At 35.5% G+C, this 24,154-nt stretch overlaps 1 protein-coding gene across 1 annotated transcript; it reads left to right on the forward strand.

The window, feature by feature from the left end:
* The first annotated feature begins 11,335 nt into the window (after positions 1–11,335).
* LOC123538948 (uncharacterized) lies at positions 11,336–23,434 on the forward strand. The gene is made up of 5 exons (XM_045323374.2): positions 11,336–11,439; positions 20,249–20,505; positions 21,746–21,839; positions 22,530–22,839; positions 23,067–23,434. The coding sequence occupies exons 1-5, from the start codon at positions 11,417–11,419 to the stop codon at positions 23,406–23,408; spliced, it is 1,026 nt and encodes a 341-aa protein (XP_045179309.2). The 5' UTR covers positions 11,336–11,416; the 3' UTR covers positions 23,409–23,434.
* The last annotated feature ends 720 nt before the right edge of the window (positions 23,435–24,154 follow it).

The raw sequence follows: 24,154 nt of genomic DNA on the forward strand, positions 1-24,154 counted from the left end.
CCTTCTGCGCATGCCCGAAAGTGATTATCAATTGTAGCGCACGGCAAAAATATGCATAGTTTTGAATGTCCGCACGCATTTAGTGTACAATATGCATAAAATACTGACTAACGGTTAGGGTTAGTATCACCATGGTTACAAAATATATACATTTAAGATATTTTCGTTCAAATTTAGTTAATCTGGTATGTACCGGAGTCTGTAATTTATATCGGTGCTCCAAGTCTGCATTGAGTCACAGTCAAAATTTAGAGTCTTATGAAACTTAAAATATTTTCAGTGTATTGACAATTAGGACGCTTTAATTACAACAGAAATATGAATCGTTTTGGGCTTGTATGAGCGAAATAACTGTTGCAGAGCGTGTACTGCTTGTTTTATTTGTTTAAACGTGGATTTAAAAAAGCAAATACAGCTTGTATTATTATGTAATCATATTTGCTCTATCTGCAGTGTTATCTCGTAATCAATATCGCAATAATTTACGCTGACTTGATTGAAACATGCTTGCTATGCATATTTTGCATTCAAGCCCAAAATAGAACCACACAATACTGCAATAAGTGGTATGCACTGATTAGCCGGCTTATTGTACAAAATTTTTTTCAATAGGTTTATATACCGGTTATGTCCATTGTCAGCAGGCTTTAAGGGTGGTTATTTAATTACATATCAAATTATCTCACAATAACAGCATATACATACGTCATTTGTTATGTCTTTGTAAGAAATGGACACTTTCATAATAAAGTTTACGTATTTTTAACCCTTAGCCTGCTGCAGGCGAATTTAACAGCCTTTGCAAACAGCTTGGAACCAGATCAGACGCCGATTAAATCGGCGTCTGATCAGGTTCCAAGCTGTTTGCTACTCTGACAATATTATTTCTAATTTTGGAGCAAACTGAATGAACTTTACAATTTTAGCAGACGACATTTGCAGCAGACGACAATTTATCTAGCATGCTAAAGGTTAAACAGTATGCTTAGAAAAAATCATACGGTTAACCCGATTGGAGCATAAAAACTGGTTATTTTAAATTTGGTTGCTTTATTTAGCAAACTGTATATCAGCTAATGAGTCAAATAAAAATACAGTTTTCGACTCAGTTAAACTGATAAAAATGTGCTTTGTTCTCAAATTTAGATTGCCAAAATCTACAAATTAAGTTGTATAGAAACAGAATAAAAATAATGTGTATCTCAGAGTCAACACTATATTTCCCATCGTTAATTCTTTCTTTAATAGTTTGCTCATTTTATAGTTTTCGTACATAATGTAAGTTAAACAAAAGTATAAGTAAGTTCTTATCAGAAATGTATTGTTTGCTTATACTTTTGTTTTATTTTTTTCTCTCTTTAAGGGGGCCTCCGTAAGGTCGTTGAGCGATGTAACTCATTGCAGACTTGGAGCGGTCTTCTGCGCATGCCCGAAAGTGATTATCAATTGTAGCGCACGGCAAAAATATGCATATTTTTGCATGTCCGCACGCATTTAGTGTATAATATGCATAATATACTGACTAAAGGTTATGGTTAGCATCAGCATGGTTATAAAATATATACATTTAAGATATTTTTCGTTCAATTTAGTTAATCCGGTATATACCGGAGTCTGTAATTTATATCGGCGCTCCAAGTCTGCATTGAGTCACAGTCATCATTATATCACATGGACTGCGTCCTCGTGATATAATTCATTCAACAATGACTTTATTCACTGATGAGGGTATGTTATTTCTTAATTAAGTGATGATTATTAGGTTGCATTCATGAATAAATTAGAGTTTTCTAAATATTTGAAAATTGTAACTATAATAACAAATTAAATTTTAAGAAAATAAATGAACAGAAATTAAAGATATCGGCCCTTACTGTATTAATTGATAAATGGGTTGGGCGAAGGACATTGACTCAGGAAAAAATAGTTGGTAGTGTTTTCATAGATTTTCGTAAGGCTTTTGACTTAGAGGATCATAACATTCTCTTAAACAAAATGCAACTGTATTATTTTAGTGAACTTTAATTGTGCTGGTTCGAATCATACCTAAAGAATCGAACTCAATATGTCCAATTAAATAATATAAAATCTACTTTATCGTATATAAAAACTGGCGTTCCACAAGGATCTATACTTGGCCCCTCGCTTTTCTTGATATGTATAAACGATCTTCCATTAGTTGTCGAAAATTCAAACATTGACATGCATGCTGACGATTCAACGATGCATGTAAGTTATCATAACGTATCAGGTATTGAAAGAAAATTGCAAATTGATATTATCAAAGTTAATAATTGGTGCACATCTAACAATATGGCTCTCCATCCGGATAAGACAACTGGTATGTTAATTGGTACCAACAAGAAATTAAATAAAGTAAGAAACATAAACCTTACTCTGAATGATAACTATATTCAAAATGTATCATGTCAAAATTGTTAGGTGTTTATATCAATAAAAAATAAGTTGGGATCAACATGTAAAAAAGGTGTGTGAAAAAAATGCACTCTAAACTGTATCTATTTTACTGGCAGAATATCTAAATACCTAAATGTTGGTATGAAGAATCTGTTTTATAACTCATGCATTTTACCGAATTTTGACTACGCATCAACTATATGCGGAAACTGCTCTATTTAAAGGAAATATAGAAAAAAAATCTTTAAAATTCAAAAGAGGGCAGCTCAACTAAGTTATATTGAAAGCATCCTTCCAAACATCATCCAGTACTCTCCTCTGTGAGCTTAAATGGTTAACTTTCACAAACAAGATTACATACAATATTGGTGTTTTGGTTTATAAAGCGTTAAACAAGCTTGCACCTTGTAACACAATTGAAATTTGCGACAATACATACTATAGCCTTCTTCTAAAACGAATTTTGATCTACAGCACCTTCGACCCTAAACTAATTTTCTTAAACTTTCGTTTTCATTTATGGCTGTAGAAATTTGGAAAGACATATTTTACTCAATAAGAGATGCTAGCACAGTAAATTCATTTAATTACTTACTTAAGGCCATTCAAGCCGGACCTCATTATAACATTTAGGAATCATCTGTGGTAAACAATTAAACTCGCGATGCAGATGTACGTTGTAAAATTACACCAAACGTTTTTTAACCTTTTAAACTGTGGACTTCGTCTAGGAGATCTAAACCCTTTAACAATGTTGACAGAAGTAATTCCTAAGGCTCTCTACGGTTGTGACATGTGGATTCCCTATTCCGGACATAACTCAGACCGACTTTGATTGAAACGTTTGCAGGGACTGTCTGTCAGGATACGAGTTATATGACACAGGGAAGTGCCTACGCCTTTTGTATCTTGAACAATGAAATTGGTCCAATCGCTAAGGTGACTATGTCTTAGACTAGCTGACAAACGATGTAAAATTTCCTTTGTTAAAACGTACAGCTGGTGAAACCAAATATCTCATATATAAAATTTTCCTCTGGCTAACTTGCCTAAATGATTCGTGTACCAGTGATTCGTAAATGATTTTTATTAAGAGCTAAATAATTTCAGGGATCAGGTAAATTACTAAATTTTTCAAACTAACAATCTTCAATTAACGATAATTAGCTCAGACTCCTATAGGCTGGAGATACTATACTTGACTGGTCTTTTTGTCGAAGTTTCTGTCAGACGATGTCTTTGAACAACAACGTACGAGTCCTATCGCGTAGATGCTCAGCCTATGTCTTCTTTATTGAAGCTGCAACTTTATGTTTGCCCTGACTCCTGGATGCTTAGCGCTTATATGCCATCACATGTAGCATTTAACTATCATATAGATATAATCCCGATGCCTTGGCTGTACTTCGCCAACAACGCTAAACCTCGTCTATAAGCTGCAACCGTTCTCCTACTATCTCAGTAGATTACCAAACTCTGAGTCTCTGTCTCAGCTTTCCGATGCTCAGCCTATATTTGTTATCGTCTATAACATTCGACTACCCTTAAGGTAAAACTCCTATGTGTACTATAGTAGAGTTTGTCTGTCAATCTAAAGCCAGACTCTCTAAGCTCCGCCTACATATTATATTTCATTGTAGTATGAGTAAGATCTTTATCAGAGTTTAACAAACATGCAATCGTAGCTGATCATTAAAATGTATATTATCATAGACAGTCTTTATTCATTTAATATTCCCATACAATTATAACTCGGACACTTTACACTATGCGCTGGCCCTATAGCTCAAAACCTTGTTGAAATTCTGCAATTCTTCTTTAGTCTATGAACTTCAAACGTCTTCTTTTTAATAATTTATCCGCCCTGATAGTGTAGTTGCAATAACTTCCTTATTGATCGCATCCTATGAGGCCGCGATCATATTGAATAGGACAAGTATATGCGCGCTGGGGAAATATTTCATGATGGACCTGTGAATTCTTAACTTGTGGGTGAAACAGGTCTCATAAGCGTAAATACGACTAGCTTCTACTGATTATAAAACATACCGTACGATTTGTTGTTAATTAACTGTTGTTGTACTTTTAGTAGTTCAACCGCCACCCTTGTTTAAGAGCAACATCTAAAAAACACGTTTTTTTTCATCCTCAAGTAATAAGTAAGTAGACTCGCCCAGTTTAATCAATCTAGACGCATAATCTAACTCTATACATAGAGCGCTTACTTCACCCGATTTACATTCGGAACATTTTCACGCGTTTCGGGCTTTATCGTATGTTTAACATGGGATTTTTGAACCGTCCAAAGATGTTGGAAATGTTTGTCTCATTGTTTTGTTGTTTTTTTTTCAATAAAAATGTTACTGCTTTCATTGTCTACCACCTTTTTTCCACCCTTGCCTGAAAAAAACAGTAATGAGTTTGTACATTGTTCAGACAATTGTGCTCTGTTGAAATTTAACCAAACACACGTTTACATGCATAAACAGAAAGCATGATATGTCACCATGCGCGGATCCAGAGGGGGGGAGGTGGGCGGAGGTCCGGACCCCCTCTGGAAAATCTTTAAAAAAGAAAAGAAGACAAGAAGGAAAGAAAATGTTTTTCGAAAAAGGCAACATTAGGACTGCATGTAAAGTATATGCGGCTGCTGCTACATACGACCCCGACATAATTCATATTATTTATCTAAAAGAAACTAAGAATTTTACCTTCAAGAAAGCTTGATTTTATCATTTTCCCAAATTTAACAGGTTAATTCATAAAACTGTCCCAGAATGCAAAAAAATGAAGAGCTAAATTTCAAAATTTCCACGGGGTGGGGAGGGGAGGGGGCAGGGGATCGGACACCCTCTGAGAAAATTGGCTTTGTCCGTGCATGGTCACTATACCTGTCCAGTACTGGACATTATGGTAAACGCTTCTTTCCTGCACAAATGATAATTTCGCAACTTCTGTCCCGGTTTGTACAAATTTCTGGCCGCGATAAACCATTTGACTTGTCAAGGTACTGAGATAAGTTATTAGTAGAGTCCTCGATATGTCTTCTTCGGTCGCTGGATACAGAATGATCTCTCTGTCATCCATCTACCTAATTATACCTTAGCAGAAGTGAGCTTTGATTGGTGCTATTTATAGAACTTGTTTCTGATTGGTTCAAATTCGAACATAGTACTTTACAACGAGTACCTGCTCTAACAAATAGTTGGTTCCCTTTTACAATTGTATATAACATAATGTCTGATGCTGGGATCCAGCTTACACTGTAATTAAACCAAATCGTCCATACATGAACAAAATCCAATTATTTACAGCGATTCAACTATAATTATAGCAATGGTCACGGTGAGGATGCGTACACCGGATATTGCCATTTAATGATAAGGTATTTTCCGAAAACGTGTTTATTTTTCGTCAACAAGGTAAGTAAAACACCTATTTACTATTGTATTATACTTCTATAGAAGAAAAGATCATTGTTTTTAATAACTAGATACTGTGTATATGCTCTCACAAGCGTAAAATGAGTCAATCTTATGAGGAAACGCTAAAATCTGTGATAAAATGGCATCTTTACCATCTGATAAATGCAGGTCGGGGACACATTTCTCCCGGTATCGTCACTTATTGTCTTGTGATAAAAATTCTGAATCATATGATTTATTTAGTTACATACAAAGAAAATATGTGCAAAATTTTAGCTTTGTAAATGTTCAAATGACGGAGAAATCGATGATAAATGAGCGTCGATGGTGTACTGTGTATTGCAAATATATGTACTGAGTATTGACTTGTATCCCATTTTAGTGTACTGTGTATTGTTTACATTATCGCTGAGTTTTATAGAATTAATCTTACAAAATATACATTATCATTTCCTTTCCAAAGTACAAAACAGTAATTTCTTTAGCCGTGAAGATACGTGATATTTTACATTGATATTTATAGCGTTTACTCTGTTGTAATTCATGTAATAAGCTCTAAACGTAACTCTCAGTCACCATAGTGCAACAGCTGGCAATATTTTTTGTTACGTTTAGCAGTTGTAAATGTATATATATTCTTCCACAGAGCATTGATTAAGTTGATTTTACACGAATTACCTCAAAAACAGTTAAAGGCATCTTTTATAATTTTGCATTTGGATGCCACTAAGACTTACTCTCAGTATCCAACAGAAATCCCGGCCCTACTAATAAATACTATATTGTGATTTTTTTCGTTGCAGATTCAGCTTGTTTATGTGTGTTTATGGCTGGCTCGACGAACGAATTTAAGGCCATTGTATGTCATTTTGTTGAACACCACCCAAAATACGAGAACATTATAGTACGCTAACGACCAAAACGGCAAAAAAGTAAATTACAAGATAGCACCAGACATATGTAGAGAAAAAAAAGCAGAAAAAATACTGTTGATTCAGAAAATATTAACATACTTGTTTCAAAAAGGAACCCGCTTACAAAGCGACCAATTTGCAACAGAAAGAAACCTTTGATTTGGACAAATGGTGAGTAGCCTGTTCATTGATGGCAGTGAAAATGTATGCTACCTACCTCGCCATCTAGCAGAACTCAACATTTACTTGTGCTACCAGTACAAAAATATAATCTAGAGACACATACACGGCGGTGTACATAGAACTTTTAATGTTACACAGAGTGCAATTCCATGGACAGACAGGGTTTTCAAAGAGTATTGTTATACAGTCTATGAAAGAATGTGACAAAATAGATGGATGAATAAATAGCCTTTAATCAGTTTGGTTGCCAAGAAACGTTTTCTTCGATTTTATAGTTTCCTATATTTCTTGACGTCGCAAAATGTTTTCATCGACAACTTGGTTAATATGAGGTATAGTGAAGACTGCAAGTTGTTTTGAAGAGCAGTCTTATAACTCTTCCACTGATTTTACAATTATACAACTTCTTGCATAACAGAGACCGCATTTCTGACGCTAAATTAAGAGGAAAGAAAAAAGCAAGACAGACGAATACTTATTGACATTAAAAGAAGCAGCTAGTTACTGCATAAATGTGATGAGTGTACATTACTTCCACATAAGATTGGGCATTGATACTGAAATAGGTTCTGTTGTGACAGATTTATTTTACCACCAAGTAATATTGTAAAAGTCATGTTTTACTTTGATAAAGAACAAAAAGTCATGTACATTGAAATATTTATTAAACAAACTTGAAACGTAAACACAAATTCATTAAATAGCAAAGATAATAATAAGATAGTAGAAGAACTCTATAAGATTTGTCTTTCGTTCTAATCCTTCCCACCAACTGTACTTGTAATGTTAGTATATAAATATAGTTATGTATATTGTTGGGAATAAATATGTTTAAACCAAAGATCATAAATATTTGACATTCAACAGTTTGAATACATGAAAAAATCGAAATGATCTTCAAGTCAGTTCCCGATCGTTTTTTATAGTTCAAAGTTGACCTTAACAATAAATATACAATTTTGGTCAACAGGGAAGTTGATCACATAAAAGTGTTAACGAACTGTTTGCATAAAAATGACATATATCTTGCAAATGAAGTGTGCAAAACACTTCCAAGAATAACACATGGCACTGTTTCCTCCTACTTTTAACACAAATTGCTCAGTGCATATGACACCCATTTTGTTTCGTATGAAGCAAGTGGTGAGCTAATTACCTTTCAGAACAATGCATTTAAAGCAATAAAAATAGCTTTGACTATATTATTTAAGAAAATTTCAAGTGAAACTAGTTCGAAGGTTTTACGTAGAATGAGTCTAGGGTTATTAAGTAGAAACAACTTTAAAAGTTCAAAGCCCCTACCATATTGACCTTTGAACTATTGACACCATAATCGATAAAGGTCGTCTATTGACCAAGGTTTATGTCTCTTTGTAGTATGAAAGCGAAAGGGTAACATAGTTCCATGTTTGCTCTTCTTGTAAGGTGAGACCTTTTCCGCATTTGTCGTCATCATACCCCGTGTTCCATTATTATAAAATTTAAATTCACGGCTGAACTTGTGGCTGGGTCTTTAGACAGTTTCTCGGAGTGACTATTGGCATGCCGCTGTAACTGTAAGTTGTAATATCAGTGTTCAAACTGGTGCTTGTTATTTTCGCTGTGAAGTCTAATTTCATCTGCAAACAGAAAAAGACATTCCGTCATTTAGGCCAATGGAATTACATGCCTTGTCTATCTAATGACCATAAATGCTGAAAATATGCACATTTTCCAATATCAATACTCAGTACACTAAACTGCAATACACAGTACAAATATTACTTTGAAAACTCAATACACAGTACACCATCGACGCTTCTTTATCACCGATTTCTCCGTAATTTGAACCTTTACAAAGCTGAAATTTTGCACATTTTTTCTTTGTATGTGACTAAATAAATCGTACGATTCAGATTTTCTCCACAATGCAAATAGGTTATGGTATCAGGACAAATGTTTTTTACGGCATGCATTTATCAAATGATAAACTTGTCATTTTATCAAAAAATTTAGCATTTCTACTTAAGATTGACCCATTTTAGGCTTGTGAGAGCATATACATAGTATCTAGTTATGAAAAGTAATGATCTTTTCTTCTGTAGTAGTATAATACAATAGTAAATCGGGATTTTACTTACCTTGTTGACGAAAAATAATCACGTTTTCGGAAAATACCTTATCACTTGGTGGCAATATCCGGTGTACGCATCCTCACCGTGATGGTAGCATGAAAAGGAAGTCAAGCACTATATGTGCTTATGTGTTACGTTATCAATACATTTGTATATCAAATTATTCTGACGCTGTCCATATATTTTTTCCACCGATGTTGCCCTTGGAACACTCGGTGTATATTCCATTGAATCAATTATTGCTATGAAAAGGTACAGCTCTTTGACCAACTTTGCCGACTACCTGAAAATTAAATTGCCAAGCAGCTTCTTATATATTGACCAGATATTTGGACACGGATCGTCAGACCCAAGGCTTTGTTCACGACTGGTACAGACCTTTGAATAAATATGGCCTGATGGATAGTCTTACCATTTTTCTGGCATCTGATTGTTTCACGTCAAAAGCTGTTTGGTGAACTAAAGTTAAGACAAGCGTCCTCAATTTCCACTATAACGACCGAAAAGCTAGGACTGAACGAGTTGTGGAGAGAGCTATTTTTGAATATATATTCAGATATAATATGGAGACTATGTCTTGACCAACCATCTCTAAAGCCTATTTGCAAAACAGCTATTAATTGTCTAAGTCGTTTTTGCTCAAATGGGAAAACAGAAATAAAATTAAGTGAGACCCGACAAGTGTGTGAACTTGTCTCTGGTCTGTTCTGTATAAAAGGAAATGCGCGTGATGAATTTCATAAGATAGGTCTCACGTATTTGCATTATCTGTTCATATAATATTACTGTTTGATTAAAATGTTCAGCTGGAAATTTATCATAACTTGCTCTTGCTTTTCGTTTCGGTAAGATATTGTTCTCATGATGGTATTTCCATAGAGGTTAATCGAGTATGTAAGTTAGTGTAATATATTACTTTTAAATAACTTCATATAGATACATGAGTGTTGATTTTATCTGTATAATTATATTTTGTATATTCTTGTAAAATTGTAATGAATTTGCTCATTGTATATCTATAAAAAGGTAAAGGTCTTGTTTATTGTAGTGTCACCCCTATTGGAAAGGACCAGCCAATTTGGCTTATGAGACACCTTTATTGTGCGTACCAATTATCTCCCAACTCCTACCACTATGCCAGGCGTCAGGCGGATAGAAGTCGATAACCATTCATTTAACTAGCTCGCGGCTCACGACCGGGCATTTCGGAATGAGTCCCATGACAAACATCCCCGGACGAACGCTTCCCATGGGGCTCGAACCTTCGACCTCCCGACCCCGAGGCGGACGCCTTAACCACTGGGCCACGGTGACCGGTTATTAAACATTTTGTAAATATGCCCTGCTCTCCCTCGAGAAGGAAATAAAAGTATCTACTCATATTAATGACTCCAGTGACATAACTTCTGAATCAACCCTCGTATTATGTTTGAAAGAGGCTTATATTTCACTACAAGTGTTTTTCATTTTGGCTTGATCTTGGGCGAAAACAGATGTTTTATCAATCTGATCATATATCCTTTGTCCCAAGTTCGATCCTCGTGCCTTATGTCACATTTGGAATACGCGTATGTATGAAAAATAACCGTCTAAAATTGCTTAAATTAATAAAATTAGAACTATTACGATATACATAGCGCCTAAACCAGATTGAAATTAGACAGCATCTGAAAAAGAGCCAAAAAGAGAAAAAACTGACGGTACTTCCTCTAAAGAAAAAAAGTGGTATATGCGTTTTCATTTCATTTCATTTTTGGGTGTAAAGATCACTAAATTTAGACATGAGCCAGATTTTCCCAAATACGGGACTTCTTCCCTTCTAAGACCCCGCAATAAAAATCTGACCGGGCGCTCAGTTTCCCTAATATTTGTACTCAAAACATGCTTGCACATTTCATTTTGCATTTTAAACGCAGAAATTTATCTACGTGTCGCCACCAGAAGGAAAGCTAACCCCACCCCATTTATGGTTGCAGTTTAACCTGGGCATTAATTAAACGGATAAAATACTCTTTAACGTACTGTTAGACCCTCATAGAATTTCACAATGTATTATGGTTTGAACCAACTTTCACATAACATAAGCGTGTCCATCAGTTACCATCGGCAGTGTAAAACATAACGAACTTCAAAAAGGTTAAATAAATGTGAGTGGGACAGAATACGGAATACGGATCGTAACCATCCGTCTTATTACGATTACATTGTCAATGACGTTACGGAAAAATGATGCGCACCGGAAGTCACATGTTCCCGTTACTGAGCGACGTCGTCAAAGAAGCTGGACGCCATCAGTATCTCCGGGCGATAGATACCGCGTCTCTGAAGTTTTTTGTTCATATTAGAGAAAATTCACTTCAAGATGGATCATCGTAACCACAAAAGGTTAGTTAAAATATTAATTATCTTACTCATAAATGATTAAGTGTTGTTATGGATGACGTATTTAACCCGCCCCCCTCTTCAAAAAGGATCATTGTCAACTCACTAATCTATCAGCTGACAGTTTCACACTGGTTATTCGGGTACCTACTCGTGTGAGCGATACCGTCCTCGTGTGATTTATGTACATGTTGGTGAACAGGAAATTCACACCTTTAACAGGTTATTATTCCGTATTTAACTGAAGATTTGAAAAGTTTTAGTATTGAATGTGTAAGATCATACCTTAACTATATCCATGTCAAATATCTGTCTAATATAATCCGAATACCTGTGAAAAAATTACGTTTTTTCGCTGCGAAAATGCAGATATTTTAAGGCGATGGAATATATTTTCACGATTGATGGTATTATTTCGGATTATATGAGGATATTTTTGTTAGGAAAATGAAAAGCAGTTATTCTATGTGTTAGCCGTTACTTCCATTCACAAAATCTGGAATCACAGTAAAATTAGATCGATTTTTTCGAAGACAGTGTGTAGAAAAAAAGATACCTCTGACGATGTACCATGGTACCATCCTCGTTGTTTCTGTCAATCGAGCGAATACCGTCCTCGTTACTGAAATGAGCATTACATTGAGGCAGACCCATTTTTAATCCCCCGCCGTGGCGGAGGGATTATTGGAATGGTCTGCGTCCGTCCTTCCGTCCGTCCGTCCTTCCGTCCGTCCTTCCGTACTTCCGTCCTTCCGTCCGTAACAAATTCGTGTCCGGTCCATATCTCCTAAACCCCTTGAAGGATTTTCATGAAACTTGGGTCAAATGATCACCTCATCAAGACGATGTGCAGAACCCATGAGTCAGCCTTGTCGGTTCAAGGTCAAGGTCACAACTCAAGGTCAAAGGTTTGAGCCTGCCATTTTGTGTCCGCTCTATATCTCCTAAACCCCTTGAAGGAATTTCGTGAAACTTGGGTCAAATGATCACCTCATCAAGACGATGTGCAGAACCCATGAGTCAGCCATGCCGGCTCAAGGTCAAGGTCACAACTCAAGGTCAAAGGTTTGAGCCTTCCATTTTGTGTCCGCTCTATATCTCTTAAACCCCTTGAAGGAATTTTATAAAACTTGGGTCAAATGATCACCTCATCAAGACGATGTGCAGAACCCATGAGTCAGTCATGCCGGCTCAAGGTCAAGGTCACAACTTAGGGTCAAAGGTTTGAACCTTCCATTTTGTGTCCGCTCTATATCTCCTAAACCCCTTGAAGGATTTTCATCAAACTTGGGTCAAACGATCACCTCATCAAGGCGATGTGCAGAACTTATGAGTCAGCCATGTCAGCTCAAGGTCAAGGTCACAACTGAAGGTCAAAGGTTTTAGCCTTCCATTTCGTGTCCACTCTATATCTCCTAAACCCCTTGAAGGAATTTTATAAAACCTGGGTCAAATGATTACCTCATCAAGACGATGAGTCAACCATGCCAGCTCAAGGTCAAGGTCACAACTATGGGTCGAAGGTTTGAGCCTTCCATTTGGTGTCCACTCTGTATCTCCTTAACCCCTTGAAGGATTTTCATCAAACTTTGGTCAAATGATCACCTCATCAAGAACTCATGAGACAGCCATGTCAACTCAAAGTCAAGGTCACAACTGAAGGTCAAAGGTTTCAGCTCTGTATCTCCTAAACCCCTTGAAGGATTTTCATGAAACTTTGGTCAAATGATCACCTCATCAAGACGTTGTGCAGAATTCATGAGTCAGCCGTGTCAGTTCAAGGTCAAGGTCACAGCTAAAATCAAAGGTTTTACCCTTTCACTATCCATAGCAGTGGCGGGGGATTTAGCTGTCTTTCAGACTGCCTTGTGTAATTTAGCGATAACATGCAATGACCAGCCAAGATAAAGATAAAACATTGGTCTTTTATGCCCTCCAGCTACTGGAAGCAGCCTATCCGGAGAAAAACTTCTCACATCGCTTCAAATTCGCTATCAACTTCGTATCAAGATCCATCTACATAGACACATTCTTATGTGTATTTTCAATTGAATATTGCTTCCGTACATTTTGTCTTGTTATTTAAGTTGTTACGGGGTATAAAATGTTCATAGCAAAAACAAAATTAAATTTGTTCAGAAATTCTATGATCTTTGTCAAATATTTTATTGCGATCGACCCATGTTTCTAAGCTTCGTTTTGAGGAATAAAGCCAGTAATTCGGTCGAAAAGTAGTCGAAAGAAGCCGGTAGTAAACAGATCCTTATTTCTCCATGTTTTGTTTTTCGAAAATTCGTATGGCACAAGTGCTTTAATCACACAGTTTACTGCAAGAATACATCATGCTTGCATGAAATGAGCAAGTTTTGCGGATCGAAACCGAAAGTAGGGGTATTACACTCCCTCTTTATTTTCATCGGTACTTTAAGTTATGATAGAACTTTCATGAAAAATAGGTGTTGGAAAAAAGGATGTTCTATTAACAGGCGCGTAGCCAGGGCATTCTTCATAGTACGCAGAGGTAATGCGTAGGGGTCTTGATAACCTCACCATGATTTATTTTTTCATCTGAGAGCCGCAAATGGTGCATTTTGGCGTGTATTTGAAGCTAAACATTGCAAGAAAACCTTATTCGTTCTAAATCTTCTATATAAAATGTATTATTTTACTAGGTATGCGTGTAATATTGCACGTGCAATTTGTGGTTCATTGATCCATGTTATATGTGTGCAGTATTCAAAACAGATGGTTGGTGCTAACACACTTTCAAAACATCATTATGACTGGATAACAAGAGAAGTTTTTATAAGTATATATTCGAGAGTTGTTAAAAGGAATTTTGCCATAACTCCAAACTGAATACTAGTCAACAAAGACATGCTAAGTTTCATGATATTGTTACAAATATACCAAATAAGAAACTGATGCCTTGCATAGGGAAAATATTTCGGCGAATGTCATCGACGTCTGCATTATGCCAACTTCGTTAAAATGTATTATTATCTTTTCTTCAACTAAAACAGTATTCTGCAAAATGTTTCTTACTCCTTTTAAATTATTTTGCAGTTTGTCCTCATGATCTTGCGCTTAGCGCTTCATGCATCTCTTTCTCTGGCGAGCTGTAAAGCGCGAGATAGCGGTGGTGAAGCCATCGTGATTTCGCGCTGTGAACACTTTACGTATTGTGAAGCGTGAAGTGCGAAATCACGATCGTGAAGCTAAACATCACGGTGGTGAAGCGAAAAAAAAAGAAAAAAAAAACTCCATTTCGTGCTTTGTCATTTTGATCTCGCGCTTCGGGTATCGCCTTCCCATGACAGAGAAGCGTGAAAGACGAAGCGCGAGATCACAACGGAGAAGTGCGAAACTATGAAAATTTCAGGCGTTAACATTAGCATTGGGCAGATTTCGTACTAACAATATTGAATCATAAAACAAGTGTTTAAACGTAGCGGGATTGTTGATATAATATTATCTAAAGGACATCTAAAACCAAGTATTACACTGAAATCTTGTTTTGATGATTTTTAAAAATGTTGTTTAAGGTCTTTCGAAATATTATACATATAATTTAGTTAGGTAATACGCATTGAAAATATTAAATCACCAATTATATAGAAAGAGCATATTTATCTCACTGTGAATTGGTTGTCAAATACTGTAATATCGTATGACTTGTACCGGTGTCAATAGCGTAAGATTTTACTAGGTGTAATGAATGGATTTCTATTGAATTTTATTTTCTATGGAATAATAGTTGATAATTTCATACACTTGAGTACAATTATAACATATATCTATGATATCAAAGGCTGAGCGTGAAGCTATTATATCTTATTTTTTTGTTTATATACCGTTACAATAGTTTCGCGCTCAGCTCAAGATAAAGTAAATATTATGCGAGACAAATTACGTCTGCAGTGTTACACAAAAAGTCATATTCAAAAGCTTTTAGCCTTAAAAATGTTTTTTTTTCCGATTTCTCAACCAACATTTTATTAATTGTTAACACTGTATTATAATTTTGTTATAGAAATTTCCTCCTAGACAGCGTATGATTGTAACATTTTACATGGTCAGGATTATTACAAAATAAGCAATCAGATAGTAGGATTATGAGATAAATTGCAAAACTGTACCTAAATTGTTATAAAACTACAAAGACAATTGGTGAATTTCAATGCACGTTAAATCAACTAATCATATAAATCAGTTTGCTATACAAATAATGTCTATAAGAAACAGGTTCGCTTTATTTTTATTACACTCAGGTTATAACGAAAACACACTTGCTTGTCCCGATGAGTTCGCTAAAACCGGAGTTTACTGTACTTCAAACATAATATGAAGTAAACAATGGCACTAGCCAATTAATTGTGTATGGTTGCCAGATTTTCACTATGCAGCTGCGTATTTGCGTAAAGGTAGCTACGCTTGATTAAGATAGGTAAAGAGGACATGAAGTTTAGTACGTTTGCAGGTTTGTCGAACAATTCAAGCATCGAGAAATTTGTTTATCATCAAAATGTTGAAAATCAGAGCTGAAAGGATTGGAAATGAAAAAAAAAGACGAGAAATTTTGGTGAACTGGGTCCACCCTATGCTTGCTCTGGGTAACTTTTTGTACATCATTTCAAAGTTATTACAGCTCGTCTGATACTTAAACTTTAACAAAATATCATCTTACCTGTTTTATCGTCTAATTCTGTATTGCAAATTGTGATTATGATTCTAAGGGGAGTAGTTAAAGTATAAACAAACCAATCTGCTCTTATATTGTGCCTTTGTATTGTGCCTTTGTAGATTACAAGAAAGCGTTTGATTCTGTCGATCGTATGTATTTATGGAATGAATTGCTGCAGCATAACATTGATGACAAAGTCTTTGAGTCTAAATATGCAATATATGATAAAGCCAAATCTTGTGTAAAGAGAAGCCAAGGTCTATCAAATTTCTTCATTATAGCTCAACTGGTGTACGACAAGGTGAAAATTTATCGCCGATCTTATTTTCTGTTTTCTTGAATGATTTAGTTTCACGTATGCCTAATTTTTTTCAGTACTAGTGGAATTATCAAACAATGTAAAGGACCTGCTAAATGATGATATTTCAGAATAGATACAGTGTTATTTGCAGAATCAGAAAATGATTTACAAACTGCATTAAATGTTATGTCAGAATATTGTTATATTTGGAAACTTACAGTTTATTCCAATAAAACTAAGGTTGTTATTTTTTCACGTGTAAAAATGCGAAATAAGCCTACCTTTTATTATAATAATGCGGCACTTGAAGTAGTAGATGACTTCAGTTATCTAGGAATTTAATTTAACAACAATGGTTACTTCAATAAAACTAAAATGTATTTGGTTGACCAAGCTAGAAAAAATATGTTTGCTCTGTTGAAAAAAATGTAGGAAGTTGCAGCTTAGTATTGATTTACAATTACGTTTATTTGAGTCTGTGGTTCAACCAATATGGATCAGAGGTATGGGGTTGTGGTGATGTTAGCATTGTTAGAGGTTTTCAGCTTAATATTTTTTTTAATGGTACTGAAGGTTAAAAAAGTCAACACCTAATGTCATGTTTTTTTGGCGAGCTTGGTATATTACCAGTAGATGTTATGATTAGAAATAGAATATTGAACTACTGGTGTACAATTATTAATGGTAAACAAAAAAAGATAAACTGTATACTTTACAGGTTCATGTAGAGACTCCCTCAGAAAATGTAAATTATTGTTCTTGGATTTCATATGTAAAAGAACTTTTAGAGGAACTTGGATTTGCTGAATACTGGTTGAATCAATCAGTATTTTCACCAGTGTATTTCCGCAATATTTTACAACAGAGGTTAAAGGCCAGTTTTTTCAATCTTGGAATGAAAAAAAACTTTGCAAATTTCCAGAAAATGTTTGTGTTACAGAATATTTATAACAACCTTTGAGTTTGAAATATATTTTAAAGTTTACCAACAAATCTCGCAATATCCATGTGTCATTTCCGATGTAGGAACAATTTGTTACAAGTTGAAAGAGGGATATTTTTTAATATTGAGCTCAATAACAGGACTTGTTATCTGTGTGATAATACATCTTTAGGAGATGAATTTCATTAAATTATAGAACGTCCGTACTTAAATTTAGATAGAGTAAAATATATACCAAATGACTTTCAACAGTCAAATGTAATGTCATTTCAACGTTTATTTCATAGTAATGATAGTACTCTTCTTTTTAAGCTAGCATTGTTTGTACAGAAAATACTTCAAATTTTTTGGGAGGAATAGGTTTTTGTCACTAGCAGTTATCTGCTGGCCAGTTAAAAAAACTGTTTTCATACCTGGTTAATTCTAAATGTACACCGTCTTTTATCTTTTAGCTGACAAAATATTTGTATCAGATCTATTATGACCGTTAAACTACTGTTTTATTTTATGTAGTCCCTTTAAGTGTTTGTTTTGTTAAATTTGTTGTTATTATAATACTGTTGCCCGTATGGGTCCAGTTATAAATAAAATCTTGAAATCTTGAATCTCACAGATTTCCTCCCTTGACGTACATTTAACGTTTACAACCACTGTGAGGAGTGTGTGAACAAACATTAAAAAGAGATTGGATCTGATAACCAGACTTCCCTATCAGCTTCTTTTTCTTCAGTTAGTCACCTGTAAGACACTTATACAGTAGTGTAGATTGTATGCACTTGTAAATAAGTCGCATAATTAGCACGAACTTAATGGAGGGTGCACCTATAATTACAAGATACGATAAAAGGCAGATTTATGAAGCCGCAGCCTCTCCCTATACGAATACATGCCCAGAGAGAGGGTCCGATTTCCCTTTCAGGAAGAAAAAGAAGGTCAGTCTTAATATAAGCACTTTTGCACGGTGCGACGACAAGTTTGGTGGCTTTCATAATGAGACTGAAGGAGAAAAAGAAAAACTCCAAGTAGGCAAGATGATAGCAAGTGTAGAGGGCGGGTGTGAGGGAAGATTTGATATTGGTGAAATACTGCTAACTCACTTCTTTACATTTTTAAAGTTAACATTCTAATCAGATAGATCTACTAAATGTTGGGTTTCACATTTCCAGTTCTTATTTCCAGATCCTCAAAGCGATTACCTTTAATTGCGTTGATTTAAGTGTACCGTATTGCGGAAGTAATCGCTGCGGGGAGATTTATAAATGTTCATTGACATAACGAGGACGGTACCCATGTGCAAACGGGTAGGTATCATTGTTTATTTTCATCCATCGTCAGAGGTACCATCAAAAACAGCGACAGGATGCATATAAATGAAATTTTATCAACAAAAATAACTTGCAGGTACACGATCCATTCGTTTTGTAGTTGAGTATGCATAGTTTTACCAAGGAGAGTGCCAAATTCAGTTATCTCAAATTCGAACAAAGAAAAATACGTCTCAAAACGTCAAATTACATGAATTTCGTTACATTTCTTCAAATTTTGTAGTCATATCAATATTATTGAGGAGTGATATTTTCACCAGTGCGAATTAATGCATTTCCTCGGACGATTATGTCTTTAAAATGTTCAACATGCTTAAATATGCGTCATACGTTGGTATTGTTTTTATATACCCTATACAACGTACATGTATATAAATCACACGAGGGTGGTATCGCTCACTCGAGTAGGTACCCGAATAACCAGTGTGAGTTTAGTTCATTTTCGCAAATTCCCAAAATGATCTTTGTTAATGCCTGATTTTGACTTATTTTAAGTGGCTATTTATTTCCATTTCTTTTGTATTTTTCCGATACAATTTTACTTTAAAATAATTCAATGAACATGTAAAAATGAAAACAATCAAGGCCAACTTCTGGTTTATCGCCTTATCTACCACGGCTCATCGTTCAAATGCTTGGATATTTAATCACTTGTGCTAATGCGCAACTGAACCCTGAACCTTGATAAATCAGGCGACAAAACACCACAGTACCTTGATTATTTGATAAATATACAATATATTTTCACTATTATGTTACCAAGTTAAATGAGTTTCCTTTAAAAGTTTTAAAGTAGGTCAATCACATTTAAACAATATTTTATGGTATATTCAACTGTTCGAATATTCTCTTACAGATTTATTTAACAAAAGGAAAACCTATGACATAGAGTTAGATCCCGTTTACAAATGTATGTTTTTAGTATTTTTCGTCTTAATGTGTAAATACATAAGCACCCCCCCCCCCACTCCACACACACACACACACCACCACCACCACCGCCGCCGCCCTTACACACACACACACACACACACACACACACACACACACACACACAAGTCATATGGAAATGTTTAAAAAGCGGGTTATTCCCTTCGATTTCAATAATACCTCTTATTTTCTAGTTTTACATTTGCATATACATAATTTGAAAATGCGTGTAGCGTCCTAATTCATTCATTTCCAAACTGTTTTCGTTGCAACCAAGATAGGCAAACTCTCGGCCAAATATACAATATTGTCGAATGTTGTTGAATTCATATCATTCCGTAGGCAAAAACAGTTAAGCAAATTTTATGCTTATGCTAAAAAAAACTCTATCTTGGCTGCGCAACTAGGATAGGAAAACAAATTAAGAAATAACTACCATGAAATTCTAACAAGGGTCAAGAACACAGTATAAATAATGAAGTGTATAGTTTTAATTGTCAAAGTTTCAAACAAATTCATAACTTTACCAAAATCGTCTTAACCACCCTAAAATATTACTAAAAGTAAGGAAGCTGATGATTGTTTAGCTGAATCAAAACATGAAATTTAGACATGTGTGTATTTTCTAGGTCATTTTCAAGAGCAAGAGACAGCTTTCCACTGATTCCACCCGGAAGAACCTCCTTATCTTCCAGTACAGAGATGGTGACGTCACAGAGGCCCCTCAGTGGTATACGAAGACAAACATCGTATAGACATACACCATGCCCTCCACTCACCGAAAGCACCGAACGACAGTGGCCCAATAGTGGTCACTCTCCTACTTCATTCGGTGGAGAAATCAACCGTCAGAGGCCCGGCAGTGGTCAGAAAATGACAACACTAGGTAATGCTAAGTTACATGTACATAGCGTAGCAGCAGTGCAATTTCTGAGAATAATCAAAACAGAAATGAGCCTCACAATGAGAAAACCAACATAGTGCGTTTGCGACCAGCATGGACCCAGACCAGCCTGCGCATCCGAGCAGACTGGTCAGGATCAATGCTTTCAAAGCCTATTGCAATTAGAGAAACCGTTAGCGAAATGCATAGATCAAGACCTGTTCGCTTTCAAAGCCTATTATAGAGAAACCGTTAGCGAACAACGAAAAAATGCGCACTAGTCTGGATCCATGCTGGTCACAAATGCATTGTGTTGGTTTTCTCATGATGCGGCTCATTAATGTTGCTTAGATACAAAAATAAGTTGCAGCTTTGTCTTTCCAAAGTTCAATCGATTCCAAGGTAAAAAGTTGAACACCACTAAATCTGACTCTTCTCCATTTATTGAATAACGTTATTTTGACATATTGTAGAATATCAGATCTATAGCGTTAAAAATAACACACCTTTATTTTCTTTTTCTATAGTAGCGATATAGTCCTTTATAAGAATATTCTAGAAACTGTCGAAATAGCGTTATTGAATAAATGAATTTGATGTGAAGTAGAGAACAGTCGGACTAAGTCACGGGTGTTCAACCTAAACACCTCTGAAACAAGGGACTATTTGAAGTCCAAACAAAAAGATTAAACGGAATATTTTTGAAAATTTACCAGTAGTCTTTAGAAATTATATATGAGTAATATAAACCGTATTACTGAAGTAACACTGGGATAAATTCACATTGTGGTAGTCAAATTATATGTTTGGTTGGAATTAAAAGAAATTATAACTTTTTGCGTAATTTCAAAATAATACTCAAATCTAGCACATACAGTGCAACCTCTGTAGAGCAACACCCTTTGGGAGATACAAATATTGACTGTTATGTAGAGGTTGCTGTTCTGGAGTTGTAAATTTGATAGTATATTTTAGCTTAGGGAAATTTTGATGATGCTGTTATAGAGAGGTTTTTGCTTTAAAGAGGGCCGCTCTGGAGAGGTTGTACTGTACTACTGCACACTCGGTACATTAGGCACGTGATACTTACATTTATATAAAAAAAACACAGACATCATTCCTGTATTGATAAAGGATATGCTAAATTTAAGCCATGATATCAATTATATAAAAATAATAAAGAATCCGCAGATGGCAAACCATTTCTATATTTTTCATGAGCTTTACGTGGTTTATACTTTAGCCATGACAGAGTCTGGACACACATATACAGCACTTGAGCTGGAGGACAAAGAAACAAGAGCTAAATTGGAAATGTTATACAAGTGTGCAAATAGGTAAATGTCCCCTACATTAAATACGAGATTCGATTTTTGAATTTATATACATCTATCAACAGGCCAAACTTTATAACAAAAACCTGCCACATAAATAAACATAACAGTTGGTTGAATAAACTCAATCACTTTTAAAGTTTCTGGCCAAGAATTTGCTACAGTTACAAAATTACGGATGGCCGGTTAGAAAATATGTTCATTTTTATATTAATTTAAATAAAACAGTCCCATTATAAACTATATCATGTATTGAATACCTATACATTTTACTCCAGACAATTATAAAAAAGGTAAATAAACATCGCATGCGCGTGGTTCCCTCGTCTGGACACTGCAAATTTCTGAGATGCACAGGAGGCCAGTACTGGTTCTTCCCAGGAAAGACGGCTTCGCGTTTATCGGTGCTATACACCGGGCACTTTAAAGACAGACTGTCTATTCGCAAAGAGCTCGGCTAATTTAACCGGACATGTCTGTATCTAAAAGGATTTTTCTCTCTGTTCTTGGGTCTTTGTCTCACTCTGTCTTTCTGGTCAGATCGCTCTGTGTCTGTACTAGAAGAGAATGAATTTGGTGCCCTGTGTGGCTGCCTTTGCGCTATGCAAAGCGCGTATTAAACCTGTTTATCGTAAAAAGGGACGATATATAAATCTGGTATAATAATAGATAATTTGCAATTATTTAACACAGAGATTTAGAGCGACTGAAATCATACTCCGTGCAACAATATGGCAATGAGTTCATTCAAACTCCAAACCTTAGCTCCTGCTCTTCCGAGTCGCCTGACAACCCCCCTCCTACCCCTGTTATCATTGATGTAAAAGCAGAAAAGAGAAGAAAAAGAAAGGAAAAGAAAGAAGCCAAAAAGATGGAAGAGGAAAGAAAGAAAGAGCAAGAAAAATTAGAAACGGAGAGAATGATGGCGGAACTATCAAGAAACAGGTCAATGTTCAATGGGAACAAGGACACTCTTCCAGCCATCGGAAGAAAAATGGCAGAGGTAATTATTTTGATTTGCTAGGATGCTTAAACACTTTTTTGTAAGCAAAGTAAAAATCAGTGTCGGTTTTAATTCTAGGCTTACGTGTTTCTTATTTGTTTTATGAATAACTTAGCTCTTGATTAGAGCTGCGACATGTAAAATTTGATAATTGTGTTTGAGGTAGCTCTGTGTTATGTTATATGTGCAATTTGTTGCTTGAACGTAATGTTTCGGTAAATTCTTAGGTAAATTTTTGCATCCAAAAGTTGCCAAAGATACAAGAATACGAGATAATAGGCCCATCTTTGCCAGACAACAATGCTGTTGACGTCATCAAGAAACACGACGCCATAGTCCTCAATACCGCATTCGCGAAAAAGATCAGCCAAGATTACATCAATGCAAGCGCCGAACTGATGAAGCCTTACAATAAGAACGAGGCCATTGACGTCGTCGAGAAGCACGAAGAAGAAGTTGGCAGAATTCACGCCATGTATACCGGAAGTTATGCTACAAAAAACGCCTGCCACCCAGCGTCCGCAAGATCTAGATGCTCCTCTGGAGTGTCTAGGCGGACGGCATTTTAATTCCTTACAATCGTCATGCATGCTCATACTTTTTTCTCGATTTTTTTCTTTTTTAGACCCAATTCTTACATTTATATGCTACAAAAATCAAATTAACTGTTTTGATAAAAAAATAGCAAACAATTCATTGATAATATTGATGAAAATTTTAATATGCAAGTTTTCGCAGTCAAGCATAACCCACCCACTATGTTAAATGAAAGGTATGTTTCCTTTCATCAAATTTTCACTAAAATCTGAAATGTGATGATTAGGTTGCTGCATAGAACAGAGTGGCCTTTTCCCCCCATGGAACAACTGTCAAAGAATGAACATAGATGCGTATATGTATATATCCAGGACGCGCTCTTTTCTTCCAAGTTCCTTGAAGTGAAGTTGACTGCGTTCAGGATGTTACATTTATTATCCATGACTGAAAAAAAGGACTATTTTTTTCTCGCATTTCGTCGCATTTTAAACAGTCTGATCTAACAGGTGATAGAAAATGTATGGATACATCCAGGAAGCACTTCTTTTCTTCCAAGTTTCTTGAAGTAAAGTTGGTTGCATTCAGAATTTTATATTCATTAACTTTATTTTGTTCACAATATTGCCAGAAGTGTACTATGGTGCCTAATTTTGGACATTTCGCCCTGTTGCGATTTCGTTCTATATAAAAGACAACGCGACCAAGTAGAGGGAAGCAGATTGAATAGTCAAGGAGGGAAAATGTTATGGCTTACAAAAATCCCAAGAAAGTTCGAAAA

This window comes from Mercenaria mercenaria, chromosome 18 (assembly GCF_021730395.1).
Source record: "Mercenaria mercenaria strain notata chromosome 18, MADL_Memer_1, whole genome shotgun sequence".
Taxonomy (NCBI): domain Eukaryota; kingdom Metazoa; phylum Mollusca; class Bivalvia; order Venerida; family Veneridae; genus Mercenaria; species Mercenaria mercenaria.